The 14,434-nt window shown below is 41.3% G+C and overlaps 1 protein-coding gene across 1 annotated transcript in view; it reads right to left on the bottom strand.

Moving 5' to 3' along the window:
- Window positions 1-14,434, bottom strand: part of CNKSR3 (CNKSR family member 3) — an 87,485-nt gene that overhangs the window by 35,650 nt on the left and 37,401 nt on the right. Inside the window, exons 2-3 of the mRNA XM_054022292.1 lie at window positions 11,972-12,135; window positions 732-934 (exon numbers count right to left, since the gene is read on the bottom strand). Of these exons, the coding sequence (XP_053878267.1) occupies window positions 732-934; window positions 11,972-12,135 (367 nt within the window). The remainder of the gene's footprint in view (window positions 1-731; window positions 935-11,971; window positions 12,136-14,434) is intronic.

Raw genomic sequence — 14,434 nt, 5'->3', positions numbered from 1 at the left:
CATTCATGGGATAACAGCTCTTCCTCCCCATGATCTCCTTCTGACTTCCCTCCCCACAAGCTGGGTCCTTAGGAAAGCTGGCAACATGTGAGATAATTTACAATCATCTATTATCCTGTCCCAGCATCACTGCTGGGACACTATCTGCTCAGCTGCCTGTCTGTTTCCGCAGCAGCTGTCACAGAGCAACCCTAGCCCGTGTAAGGAAAAGCAAAGGAGTCTCTCTTGCTGCCTGTCTTTTTCCAGGCCCCTGAAGCACACATTAGGGAAAGAACAAATTCATTCAAAAATTAAAGCCATGTTAACAAATGGCTGTTTTTTAAACAATCATTTTGTGTGAGGGGGTGGAGCAGAAAGCTTCAACTGTATGGGGGGGGGTGGGGGGGGGGGGAGAGAATATACTTTAAAGCCCTGTCTGCACTAGGGAAATTTGAGGGAGAGAGGGAGGGCAGGGGAAGTTTTCCACCACTGTAAACACTGGTCAAATCCATTGATTTTAGCAATATCACCACCCCATGCCCCACAGCCACCAACAGCCTGGCAATTCAACTTGCTAATTACTGACATTCTAAGATTTAAATAAAGTGATGGTCTGGGTGGGAACAAAGACATTTACATTCAGACATCACTCTAGAAGCTGCCTTTGCAAACAGAAATACTTCATTTCACTAACTCAAGTGACCATATGGACTTTTTTTTTTTTTTTTTAAATGCGAGTACCAATCTCATACCTGTCCAACCAAGCTAGCAAGGCCTTAGCAGCACCAATAAGCTCCACCACTGAGGTGAGGAATTCATTGGGGGGTTTGTGTGATGTTTTTCCATCATAATTTGAATTTTTCCTCCGGCTGCTGATATAATTCTGCAGGTTGTTGGAAGAAGCTCGCAATTTGAGAACCAAGTTCTTCATATTGTCTGTTTCAAGACCGTAATTCTGCAAGAAAAAGATTTGTTTTAAATAGTTTAAGTCATTATAGAGATCCCATTTAAGCTAATTGCACCATAAAACAAATTATTTGGGATGGAGGATCCAGAGAGTTGCCTATAATTTCTCTCTCGACAAAAGAAAAGTTGCTTGGGAAAAAAGTAACTTTACTGAACTAGTTTCAGAGGGGTAGCTGTGTTAGTCTGTTTCAGCAAAAACAACGAGGAGTCTTGTGGCACCTTAAAGACTAACAAATTTATCGTGGGCTATGACCCACTTCTTCAAATCTTACATCTGTGCTTACTGTCTGTACTGAGATCTTACATCTGAAGAAGTGGGTCATAGAACACAAAAGCTTATTTTCTAATAAATTTGTTAGTCTTTAAGGTGCCACAAGACTCCTCATTGTTTTTGATTGAACTAGACACCATTGGACAACCTGCTTTGTGAAATGCAGTCTCTGATCTATATTAGGCATTTGAAAGTATGCTATTAATCCTAGTTATCCTCAATGCTCTTAACTCCTAGAGAATGCAGGAAGTCCCCAAATCCTGTTGTGGGTGTGTAAGTAACTGGTTTGGAAAGCAGGTGTAGGTGCTGTCTCAGATGCAAGGACTTGAAAAGCAGTCCATAGATTTCTGAACATTCAGATGTAGCAGAGGTCGACTTCCAGCTGCAGAATGCCACGCAGACAAACACATCAGAAGCTACCTCACTGAAGGCCTGACTTTACTATGCGACAAACCTCATCAATTTCCACTGAAGTCACTGGGAGTTGAGGGGAACTTGAAATTTCAAAATATTAGGGCTCAAAATCCCATCACATCACTTGATTCTTACTGGAACACAGTAGCATCGATTTCACTTTTCTCCCATTAAAGGGAACGGAAGTCTGGCTGCTCCCAGTACTATGATGGAAACCCAGAAGCAGCACAGCTAGGTTCCATTCACAACAAAAAAGGGGGACGTTTAAACCTGCCGGGGGACAAAAGCTGAACTACCAGGAAACGGATGTGATTAAATATTTACACCAGGGTTTTGACTTGTAATTTCACAGTTCTGAGTAAGTGTTCCCCTACTAGGAAGGGCATTGATTTGCACGGGTATGGACAGTATCAACACTATGCATGAGTGAAAACTGCCTTTGAAGTCCCTTCTACCTTTCCCCTCGCAAAAGACAAAACCCATGGAATACTAGGCTTGCATCTGAAGAAGTGAGGTTCTTACCCACGAAAGCTTATGCTCCCAATATGTCTGTTAGTCTCAAAGGTGCCACAGGACCCTCTGTTGCTTTTTACAGATTCAGACTAAACACTGCTACCCCTCTGATATGGAATACTAGATGGCTCGGGAGAGCGAGAACACGTAGAAAACCTGTAACATCTAGTCACTAGTAACAAAAATAGAATCCAGTTGGTTTATGCAAAATCAGTTTGCTTCAGTCCAAATGTCAGTCACAAAACCCATGCTGTATCAGTTCTGTAGACAACAGAGGTTAAGGCCAAGATTTTCAAATGTGATTAATAATTTGAGATGCCTCACTGGAGACATCGTAAAGAATTCTGATTTTTAGAGGGCAGATAGGTCCCTCAGCACTTTTTGAAAAATAAAGTCCCTTTAAGGCATCTCAGGTTGAGGACCGAAAAAACATGGGTATCCAAAATCACTAGTCATGTTTGAAAAAGCTTGGCCGTAGTCTCTAAGGTCTTGTCTATACTGAGATTTTTGTGAAATTCTCCCAACATTGCTATTGCACAGATGCATTTCCACCATCCCTAGCATTGTAGACTAGTTATGCTCAGAGGTGGAGCTACACCAATGCCATGGCAACAATGGACTTTACAAAAACCTCTGTTTAAACACAGCCCAAAGGCACCACACCACAGCCCAAAGGCAAACACAGCCCAAAGGCACAAAGATCCTTAGAAAGAAAAAATAAGTACACAGCAACTCAGAGTAATTACAGGAACACGATGGGTTATAATACATGCTGGGAATGGGGAAGCCTTCGGAAAATTTTCAACTGCACTTTGTATCTAAGTGCTAATATAATGATTTGTAAGAGATGAGAGACAGCAAACCAGTTGTCCCCATACAAATCTTAGTCCTCCTCTTCCTCCTCTCCCTCCCCTCAATCACAGCATTTCTCCCAGAAGCCCTCTTATGGCCTTCAAAAATGCCTCTTCCCACTCCATTAAGCTTACATGACTCGCGCACCAGCTTTGCTGGCAATATTCCTAATGTAGGATCTCTTATGCAGATTGTTGTGCTCCACTCTACTCAAGTTTCATGTACTCTGTGGCTTTCGCGGTCAAATGTGCATAATGAAGTCTCGGATACCTTGGACTGAAAAAGCTGTAGCACAAGTGACCAGGAACTTTTAAAATAAAATAAAAATAAATAAAAACACCCCTCCCCCAACTCCCTCTCCAAAAAAGCCTACAGAACTCCCCCCAAGAATCCACAAAGCTAAAACATACTGGGATTTTTCAGCCACCGAATTGCCTTTAAAACTACCTCCCATTTCTGGCCAGAGTCCAGTGCGTATACACCGCACAAGTCTACTAAAGCAAGGGAGCACATAGTATCTAGAGTACAGCTAGAGATGTGTTGCTGAGATGAGAGAGGATGTGGTCTAAGTAACAACACCCTTCCAACAGCAGAGGATATCCTTAAGTTTTCCATCATCCTAGAGCAGGAAAAATTTTGGCTTTAATAAACAAAGTCTGAGCATTACATTCTGTAGCCATATAAACTTGTCACCTTTCGATTTAAAGAAAAACAAACAGGAGAACATCATTCTGACGAGTTTCTTGCAGCCAAGTTTTTTCATCCTCTCTTATACAATGCTGCAATATTGTTTGTTTTTGGTGTGCTTGCTTCCTCACCACCAGCTCTGAGTGCCGGGCCAGCTCCTGCAGCCACAAGAATGTGAAAATAGCAGTGTGCCAGGAGAGTATAAAAGCCTAATTACTCTGGCAAGGGGAGAGGGGACACAGAATATCCCTTTCACTAGGGACTGAAAATGTTATAGGCCCTTTTAACCCTCAAGGACAGCAAGTGATTAGGTAGTTAGAACCACTCTATAAAGAGCTGTGATCCTTTTGAATGTGGCAGGGTGGGGGACAACTGCAGAATTCCCAAGGCTTGAGTTTCAAGCACTCAGGCATGCACTCATATGCATAAAAATGAGAATGCAACTGCATGCCTAATTTGTGCAAGCAGTTATCACCATTCCACTCAAAGAAGTTACACATCTTGTGCAGCAACAATGGTTCTTCAAGATGTGCATCCCTACGGGTGCTGCTTCCCTGCACTACTGATTGGAGTACTTCGGTAGCAGTGTCCGTTGGGCCCATGCATGTGCTTTGTTTCCTTGTGCTGCGCCACGAGGCTAGTCAGCGTGCGTGGGCTAACTACTTTTAAGTAGAGGGGAGGAGGGTGGGTTGCAGAGCACCCGCAGGGACACACATCTCAAAGAACCATCATTACTGAACAAGGTGAGTAGCAACTTCTTCGAGGAGTGTCCCTATGGATGCGCCATTGTAGGGGACTACAAAGCTGCACCCCTTTAGGAGGGCTGGGATTTTAGAGTTGGGTCAGTCACAGATAACAGTACTGTGGAGCCAAAGATGGCATCAGAGGCGGAGTCCCCAGTGATCTGTGAAGGTGTGGGCTAACACCCACATCACTGCTCTGCAGATCTCTGCAATAGAAACATCCTTAAAGAAGGCAACAGATGAGGAGATCGATCTTGTGGAATGTGTATGGATAGAGTCTGGAGGGATCATGTTACGAATTTGGTAGCACTGTCTGATGCAATTCGAGATCCACTTACAGAGTCTTTGGGCTGATACTACTGAGCCCTTTGATCTTTCTGCCACGGAGAGGAACAGTTTAGCTTTAGGGGACTTCCTGAAGGTGTTTGTCCCATTGAGGTAGAATGCAAGGTATACAGTATGGCCTCCCTATTGTCTCGGTGAGGCTTGGGGTAGAAGATGGGAAGGTGGATAGACGGATTCATATGAAATGAGGATGTTATTTTAGGAATGAACTTTAGATGTAACCTGAGCATAATCTTGCCTGGGAAGAATATTGTGTAAGGGCGATGCACCATCAAAGCAGCTATCTCCCCTATTCTTCTAGCCGAGGTGATTGCTATCAGAAAGGCCGTTTTCACCGATAGGTATGTCAGTGAACAGGTAGCCATAGGTTCAAAGGGGGGCCTGGTCAGCCCTTTCAGTACCAGGTTAGGTTCCATGCGGGGTAGAAAGTCAAGGTTGAGGGAAGAAGTTAGTTATACCTTTAAGGAACCTTTGGTGATTGGATGCGATAGTACTGAGTATCCTCTATGGGTCAGTGAAACGTTGTGATGGCTGTTAAGTGGACTCAGAGAGCTCAGGGATAACCCCAATTTTTTAAGGGTCAGAGCATATTCCAGAATATGTGAAAGAGTTGCTGACACGGGAAAGATTTGTTAGGACATGCACCAAATCTGAAACTTGGAATCACTTCTGCAGGTAAGTGCATTGTGTGAAGGACTTTCTGTGCAACAGAACTTCTTGCACTTCCCTTGAGCATGACCTTTCTAGGTGCTGGAACCATGTAGGAGCCATGCTTTGAGGCAGAGAATCCCCAAGTTGGGATGTATAGTACGACCTTTGTCCTGTGAGAGGAGGTGCAGAGAGTTCAGAAGGGAGATCAGCAAGCACATCACAAGCTGCATCAGGTAAGGGTACCAGGTCTGTTTTGGCTAAGTAGGAGCAAATCAGGATTATGTGAGCTCCGTCCCTCTTTATCTTCAGCAGGATTTTCAGCAGAAGGGGAAATGGAAGGAAGGCGTAAAGAAGGTCCTTGTCCTAGGGAGAAGGAGAGCGTCTCCCAAACAGTACTGTCCCATCTCCACCCTGGAGTAGCATCATGGACACTTCTTATTCTGGTAAGTAGCGAACAGATCTGTGGACTGTGTTCCCCACTGTGTGAACAATTCATGAAAAACTGACAGGTGCATCACCCATTCGTGGTCATGCAGAAATTTGCGACTGAGCTTGTCTGCTATTGAGTTCTGCGAGCCCGGGAGGTAAGCTGTGGACAAGGTGGTGCTATGAGAGCTGCACCAATTCCATAGCCTCATTGCGTCCGTGCTTAGAGAGGGTGACCTGGCCCTTCCCTGGCGGTTCACGTAGTACATGCAGGCTATGTTGTCCGTTAGGATCTTCGTATGTGATCCTGCTCTCAGCGGGAGAAAATGGGCGCAGGCCATTCAAGGAGATTGATGTGTAAGGATATCTCCACAGGTGACCATTTGCCTTGCATCGCATGGCTCTTTAGATGCTTGCTCCATCCTCTGAGCAATACAATCAGTGATAAGGAGTGACGATGGGGACGCCTGTGAGAAGGGAATCCCTTTGCATGCGTTGGCTGGGTTCTTCCACCAGGCTAGGCAGTTTTTTATCCTGGTAGGTAGTGACAGGGGGTTGTCCACACTGTCTCTGTTAGGCCTGTAAACCGAACTGAACCATAGTTGTAGGCATTGCATGTGGAGTCGGGCATGCAGTATCACAGTTGTGCTTGCCACCATATGCCCCAGGAATTGGAGGCAGAGTCTAGCCGGTATTTGAGGTCTGCATTGAGCTGCATCTATGAGTAACATCAGGGATAGGAACCTGTCTTGAGGTAGGAAGGCTTTGGTGTTGAGCTGAAGGCCCAGATCTGTGAACAAGCATATCATGACGTCAGTGGCTTGACAAGCTGCCTGGAGCAACTAGGCTCTGAGGAGACAATCGTCCAGATAAGGGTAGATCATTATCCCTTGTGAGTGTAGATGAGTGGCTACCACTGAGAGAACGGTGAAATATATCTCAGGGCTAATGCAAGTCTGAAGGGGAGGACTCTGTATTGGTAATGGTCGTGTCCCAGAGTAAATCTGAGAAATCGTCTGTGAGCCAGTAATACTGAAATATGAAAGTAGGCGTCCTGTAGGCTGAAAACCAGTCCATCATTGGAACAGGGAGACTGATCATTGATAAACTGACCATCTTTAACTTTTGAGCCTCAACTAACTTGTTGAGAGCTCCGACATCCAGGACAGGTCTCCAACCTCCCCTTCCTTTTGTGTATTGGGAATTAATGAGGGCAGAACTCCTTGCCTCATAGATGTTGAGGTACTTGTTCTATAACTCCTAACTGTAGGAGTTGATCTACTTCCTGACATAGTTGACTCTCATGAAAAGGGTCCCTTAAGAGGGATGGGGAAGGGTGTTGTGGGGGCATAGAGAGAGAAACTAGATGGTGTATCTGGAGCTGATAATCTCTACGACCCATCTGTCCCACATTATTCACTCCGGAACGCTGCCAAGCACCCATCGAGACACGACTCAAAGAAGAACCTGCAATTTCTTGAAACTGCTTGAAAGAAAAATCACTCATATACAGGTTTTATGGGAAAATGCGTGTTTCCAGATTGGATTTAATTCTGTTCCATTCTATTTGGGTTCCCATTCTGCACCTAATATCATGGGATCTGAACACCTACGTTAGTTTGATGCTCGATCTTCCTCCAATTAATTCTTTTATTTAATCAGACCTTTTTTCATGTGAATTAACGTTTTTAATCTTCAAAATGTTTTACAAATATCAGTCAATCTTCAACACTGCCAGGAACTGGCTAAATATAATCCACTTCATTTTAGTTTCTCCATCTTTAAGAACAAATTAAGTGACTCACCAGAGGCCACCAAAGGAGTTAGAGTCAGGATTAGAATCCAGGAATTGCTGGCTCGCAGTCCCATGCTCCAACCATGCCTCCCACTCCCTATTTATACACAGTATCAGTTGCTGATGTTTGGCAGGTAGCTGAAGCCCCCCAAAAATTTAGCTTTTTGCTTTAAAAAGAAGTTTAATAAAATCTGATATTAATGTTTTAACTGTTTATTATTTCAAGAAAAAACAGTTTTGTTGCTTATGTATATGGAAACTGTTTTCTAGTTCAATACATCAACAAACTTCATTTTTCATGAAAACACACAAAGAAGTGGGCCCTCGGGAGCACATTATGTCAGACATTCCTATCTGGTTCTTCATTAGTTTGGGAAGAGATATGCAAGGGTACAGCTTAAAGAACACACCTCAAAGTGTGTCTACTCCCCCCACCAAACCATGTTATAATTTAGAGAGACAACAGTCTACTAAACAATACCCTGATCTGACAACAACTTAAATTAAGGTAACTGAAATAGAAGTAACTGACATTTAAAAAAATATTTTCAACTGGAGACTTCTTAATAGAGTGTTGGGGGGAGGGGCAAAAGATCCAAGAAAGAGTCAAGTCTGAATATACATTGATTCCAATTTCCTTCAGCCTCGAAACGTTAAAGTGCATGTAGTGATGGGGGTAAGTTGCTGGCTTGAAACCTCCACGAACTCAAGTTATAAATGTATATACATGGACGGTTACAGCACAAGCACAGCAGCATACACTTAACCTAAAACAAAGGTAGTTATCCATCCTGGTATTTTTGGTTCATCTTTAATTTTTCAGGTCAATTCTGCAAGAACTGCTTATATGATGTCACTTTGCATTGGAATCCTTTAAAAATACCATCGTGATACAACTTGATCTGATGGTCTTGTACCATGCGTGATCTGATCAATTTTTCACATGATGCTGAATATGACGACACACCAAATATCATTACATCGTACTCCACCAGACTGATACAACATCCCAAGCATTGCTACAGCATGAGGGAGGAGTTTGCCCTATCAGGCAAAACTAACAAAGGCAGATCCATCACACCAAGATCCCTCAACCCTAAGGTAGAGGAAAAAATCAGCTGCATCTTTCTACGATGGTTGAAGTTCTAGTCTGCACTAGACTAGAGATATAGATATAGATATAGATATAGATATAGATAATATAGGAGTATTATAAGATACATGAGAATTCAGGACCCTAATCCCGAGAGCAAACTAAAGATGAAGCTATTTCCCAATAATGCCTGCAGTGTTCTTCATTCACTGAACCTATGCCAAAATCTAGTCATATCCTCGGCAAGATGTTCCACAATTTTACCACCCTTCCAGGTGATTTTTGCACAATTCTCCTTCACGGTGACATCTTATTTTTTAAATTTGTGCCACTATTTCTGTGGTTTAACTGGAGTTTAAAAAGCAAATGTATGTCCCTTTAAAATTTCAGTCAACTGAAGTGTCTGCTCCCCAAGTACAAGTACAACCCTGTTTTCTCCCCCTTTAATGTATGGAAAGCCAGAGATACTCAATTTGATTTTTTTAAAAGTTCATTTTCTGACAGAGCACCCTTTTAATCCAAGCTTTAAAAAAAAAAAAAAATTTCTGCGGCCCCATCTACCTGTTGAGAAGGGTATTTTAGGCAGGCTTAAGAGCAGTAAATGTACATGCTCAGAGGGGAGCCCTTTGCCATTTCCTCAGAGCACACACTTGCCTGCTGTCTTGTCTCCTGAGTTACAGTACTGTTGCAGGTGTTACTGGTAAACACCCTTCTGAAAAGACTAGGGGGAGGATATACAATCAAAGCATGAAACAGATTTCACACAATGAACTGTCAAATGCACAACGTAAATAAACAGGAAAAAACAGACCTACTTTATTTAATCTTCACTTATACTATCTTAGGGGTGGTTTACTACAGCAACAGACATTTACAGATGGAAGTTATTTTCAAGTTGACAGTGTATTTTTAATATCATTAGCTCTCATCCTTTAATGTAGTCCTCCTTTAGATTTTCTTTGATGTCCTTTCCATAATGACATCTTAGCTACAGACTCTCCTTTATTCAGTGGCTGGATGGCCCTAGAAAAATCTCAGAGGTTGACAATCTGGCGACCATTTAAGTAGAAAGATGCTCCAAAGGCAACTCTACATTTCTTTCTTTGGGTTCACAGGAGTTCTTGTGGTATGCAGTGGGACCAGAGGACACTCTTGAAAGAGGTCCAGAAAAGAACCATGCTAGACAGGACTAGGGGAAAGGGCAATCTTTCATAAAGGCAAAAAAGCATCAAGATCCTGACAAGGCCACATTGTGGGGTAGAAGCTCAGAGAAGTCATTTAGTATGTACCAGGTCACGTAGGAGTAGATCATGGGAGATAGAGGAAGAAGTCTTCATAAAAGTATGCTTCTAATAGTAAATTATGGTTTATTTTTTGGCTTTTTAATTCGGGGGTTAAAATTTTAGTGAAAAACAACAGGAGTACTTGTGGCACCTTAGAGACTAACAAATTTATTAGAGCATAAGCTTTCTCTAATAAATTTGTTAGTCTCTAAGGTGCCACAAGTACTCCTGTTATTTTTGCGGATACAGACTAACACGGCTGCTACTCTGAAACTAGTGAAAAACAGTCACTTCAGCACAAAATACCAGAATGCATTAATGCATAAAACTGTATCTGAAGGACCTGAGGATGGTAGGGGGAAGGAGGAGGAGATGACATTCTCCCTCACATGAAAAGAGAACGCACTAGCAAAGTCATGAAAAGCTGACTGACATCTAAACTTGAAGCAGAAACACTGGAGCACAAAATTAAGGCTGATTTGATACAACGCCTTTCCTAAAACTCAAAAAAGAAATTAAGAAGATGACAAAGGACACAGCTAAAACACAGGAACACCTCCCCCCAAAACTCCCTCCACCCAAAAAAAGAACAAGGACATTTCAGTTACAGCATATGAACTCTGTCTAATGCATTAACTTGAGCTGTACTACACAAAATATTTCCAGAAATGGGTCTGAGGTCAAAACTTTTGTCTACAAAGGAAATTAGAAGGAAATTGTAGGAGATAAAACACAGCTTTAGGTTCTGGCAGTCATCCAGCTTTGTTTTATTCTAATATTATAATAGTAAGGGGAAAAATGCCTTAGGGTGGCTGCCACATCCATTATTTCACTCAGGCCAGTATACAGTACATTTACTACTTCATTAGATTCTCTCCCCCTGCCTGACACACTATACTCCACCCCCACAGCATGAATGATGTTTCAGTTCTCCCATTAATCTCCACTTAACGTTAAAAAAAATATTGATAAACAAAAATATTTAGGAAAAAAGCCTTTGCTGTTGTACAAATGTTTCGGCTGAAGTATTTGAACAAAACATTTATAAATTCTTTTGACGAAACACAGTTGCTTTGTTATAGGATATCCCATTTGTCCTTGTTTTAATCAAGTACAAACGATCTCTGTACCACCTTTCTGAAACAAGAATAGCACATTTCATACGAAGTAAAAGCTCTGTCCATTTAAGAAGAATACACTCAGTGCAACCAACATTACATAATGAATGGAATGTAGGCCAGTAATGGCAAAAGAATTGCTGAGCATTCTTTCCCACCATTCTCAGTGATGTAATTGTATACATTTCTGGCTTTAGCTCATAGCATTACATCAAACACGTACTCAAAGTGTGGCCAAATCATGGCTTTTAAATAAACTGTATCTAATACTGTACCACCAATACAGACAGCAATTTATGCATTCATTCCAGAGCAGGTCTACATTTAAAACCCATTAATACAGTTATACAACAGGAAGGAGGGAACAGCTGAAATTTCAGATACAATGACTTTAGTCCGCCTGTTCTGTACTCCTACCATCAAAATATTCCTTAAATCATTTTTAAAGGCCTCTTTATAATTATCCACAAGAGTACAGAGTTCTATAGTTTTGCTAGTTTATGGAGAAGAGATGTGGCTAGCCTAGTTCAGTTCGTATCGACAATTATTAACATCTGCCATTTCCACAATGTCATTTTTTATGACCAATGCACTGTACTTGACAGTAATTTTCTTGGTAATGTGTACAGTGACAGGAACCACATGATTTTACCTTCGTGCCACCCAAATAACTTTATTCTTCAAATACAACCCATAACTTAGTATGTTAACAGGAGACAAAAAGATGCAAAAACTACTGAGATGGCACTGATCTGAATTAAACAATTTTCTACAATTTCATTTTCAACACAATAAGTTTCTTAAGCCTCATCTCTATGTTCACTGTATAACTGACCAGTGCACAAAGAAGATCCACTGCCTCCAGAACCAGTTCCTGGTGTCCAATTCGTGAGATACCCAACTCTTCAAGATCTTGATGGGAAATCTGTAACAGCTGTTCACCATTTATCTTCTCCCGTTCAAATTTGGGGACATACTGCTGCAGGCAATCATCCAAGCCTACCAAGAGAGTGAGAGAGACAAACCAATTATAATTTTTGTTTAATTGTAAATAGCACAAAGAAATGCTGTCACCAATATATGTAGCACTAGATTATCAAGCAAACACCACTTAACATCAGGTTGCATATTGGCAAAAAAGGGAACAAGCGCACCAAGTAGTCTGGTCTGCAAAACAGAGACATACCTAACTTGGAACATGCTCTCAATTGAGTGCACACTCCAGGAGTATGCCCAAGTAGATATGCTCCCCTTAGCTTCAGATTAGCATAGAACTGTGGAGGACTGTACTCCTTATTGGGATCTTTTCAATTGGGAAACAAGGCCTGCTGCAATAGTGTTCAGCCCACCCTGAATCAGTTATTAGGATTGACCCAAGACCCGTACAGAAGAAGAACACAGCAAATAACAATCTATACTATTTAGCAGCCGAGATAAGTGATGTGCTTTATAGCAAGCAAGAAAAAACGAGGCCTGTACTTTGAAAAAAAGTCCAGTTTAAAAAACAGAAAACCACCACTCTGAAGGGAAGGGACGCAATATAAAGTCAAAGTAATCAAGATGTTTCACATGTCTCAATATTTTCATGATTTATAGGAGACAAATTGCATTTACTGTCATTCCCTGAATCATCCATTCCCCATTGCAAAAGTTGAAGGCCCAGAGTCAACATGAAATCTAGTTAGCTTTGTTTTTATATTTATTAATTTATTTAAAAGTAGTTCCAGATACTACATCTGCTGTCTGAGCTCCCTTGTTGATTTTTACAATAATTTTCCTAGTATTGCCAAATAAATAAATTCCATCTCTTGGTGCTGCATGCAAGATGCATCCGAAGAAGTGGGCTATAGTCCACGAAAGCTTATGCTCTAATAAATTTGTTAGTCTCTAAGGTGCCACAAGTACTCCTGTTCTTCTTTTTTAAAAACAGAGGAAACTGACTATGAAAAGGAGCCAATGAAAAGCAACTATACATCATGTAATCAAATGACGAAAAATCTCTTCTCTAATCCCTTACAATTATAACAATCTTAGATATTAGTTCTAAGAACAGAAGGTAAAAAATATTCAAACAGAAGCATTTTTAAAGTTGATGGGGTCCTCTTAATGCCCTTCTACAATTTGTAGACATAATTAAACAGAATAAAGGAAAACAAATCACACAAATCAGTCAGCTTTATACAGATGCATCAGTGTGACTGACAAAATACACAGCTAGACACATGAGAACTACATATTTGAAATATAGCCCATATACATGACAATCGTATAATAGCCAACATATATTGTAAAAGTTGACAAGAATGTATCGATACGTTTTCGAAAGCTTAGTATTAATATTTATTTTTCCTTCTTCTTTGACTTTGGAGGGGGGTTCCACATATCACCAATGGAAACAGTAATAATATCCTGAACAGGAACAAGGACAGATGAGAGTACTGAGTACAACTCATCAACTTGCGAGAGGTGACAGACATATAGGGCTTACCACACCCATATCTGTTAGAAAATGAAAGAGGACTTTGCAAGTCAAATGCAATGTGTTCATACAATAGCAGCAATGTGACAACTGCCATACAATTTCTAGCCACAGGATCCTTGCAGACTGCAAGCTCTTGTGGGCTGGAACTTGTTTAATGCACTCAACTTGCTCTGATGGCACCCTACAAGCAATGAACAGCAGCAATAGGCACCACTGGGATGAGGCAGTCTGTCTCTTTCCAAGAATTATGCATGCTTAGTTGTTGTGATAGGTCAAACCCTGTGTGGATGTACCCATATGCATGACTGTTGGCATGCATGTGCTTTAAAAATAATAATAATAATAATAATAATAAAGCTATTTTGTGCTGACAACACCTGCATTAGTGCCCAGATGCAAGTTGGCTGAGCACAAATTTCCTAGTGCTCAGTCACTTATTAAAATTGCAGTCTATTTTGGCGAGTCCTTGAGAGTTCTGAAAATTGAGTCCAGTGTTTTCTTTCTCTCATGTGTGCCAAATTCCCATTTGGGGCATGCAAACTTTTCCCAGAAAAATCTGGCCTTCATTGTTTAAAATATTCCCTTTTTTTAAACAAATCTAAACCAAGGCTAATATACAGTACACATTTGGCATTCCCCATTTTTAATGCTTGTCCTCTAAACCACTGTTTCCCATCACTTCCCATTGGAAGCCCATAGTTTCCATTACAAATTGTACAGGCACCTCAAGCAACTACATTTTACTTGAACTGCTATAAAACTTTTTTTTCAAAATTTCTTGGACACAATATTCATGTTCCTAGTATCTGTCCCGGG

Source organism: Malaclemys terrapin, chromosome 3 (genome assembly GCF_027887155.1).
Source record: "Malaclemys terrapin pileata isolate rMalTer1 chromosome 3, rMalTer1.hap1, whole genome shotgun sequence".
Lineage (NCBI taxonomy): Eukaryota > Metazoa > Chordata > Testudines > Emydidae > Malaclemys > Malaclemys terrapin.
Note: the sequence above shows the minus strand (reverse complement) of the source record. Positions and strands in the feature narration are given on the sequence as shown.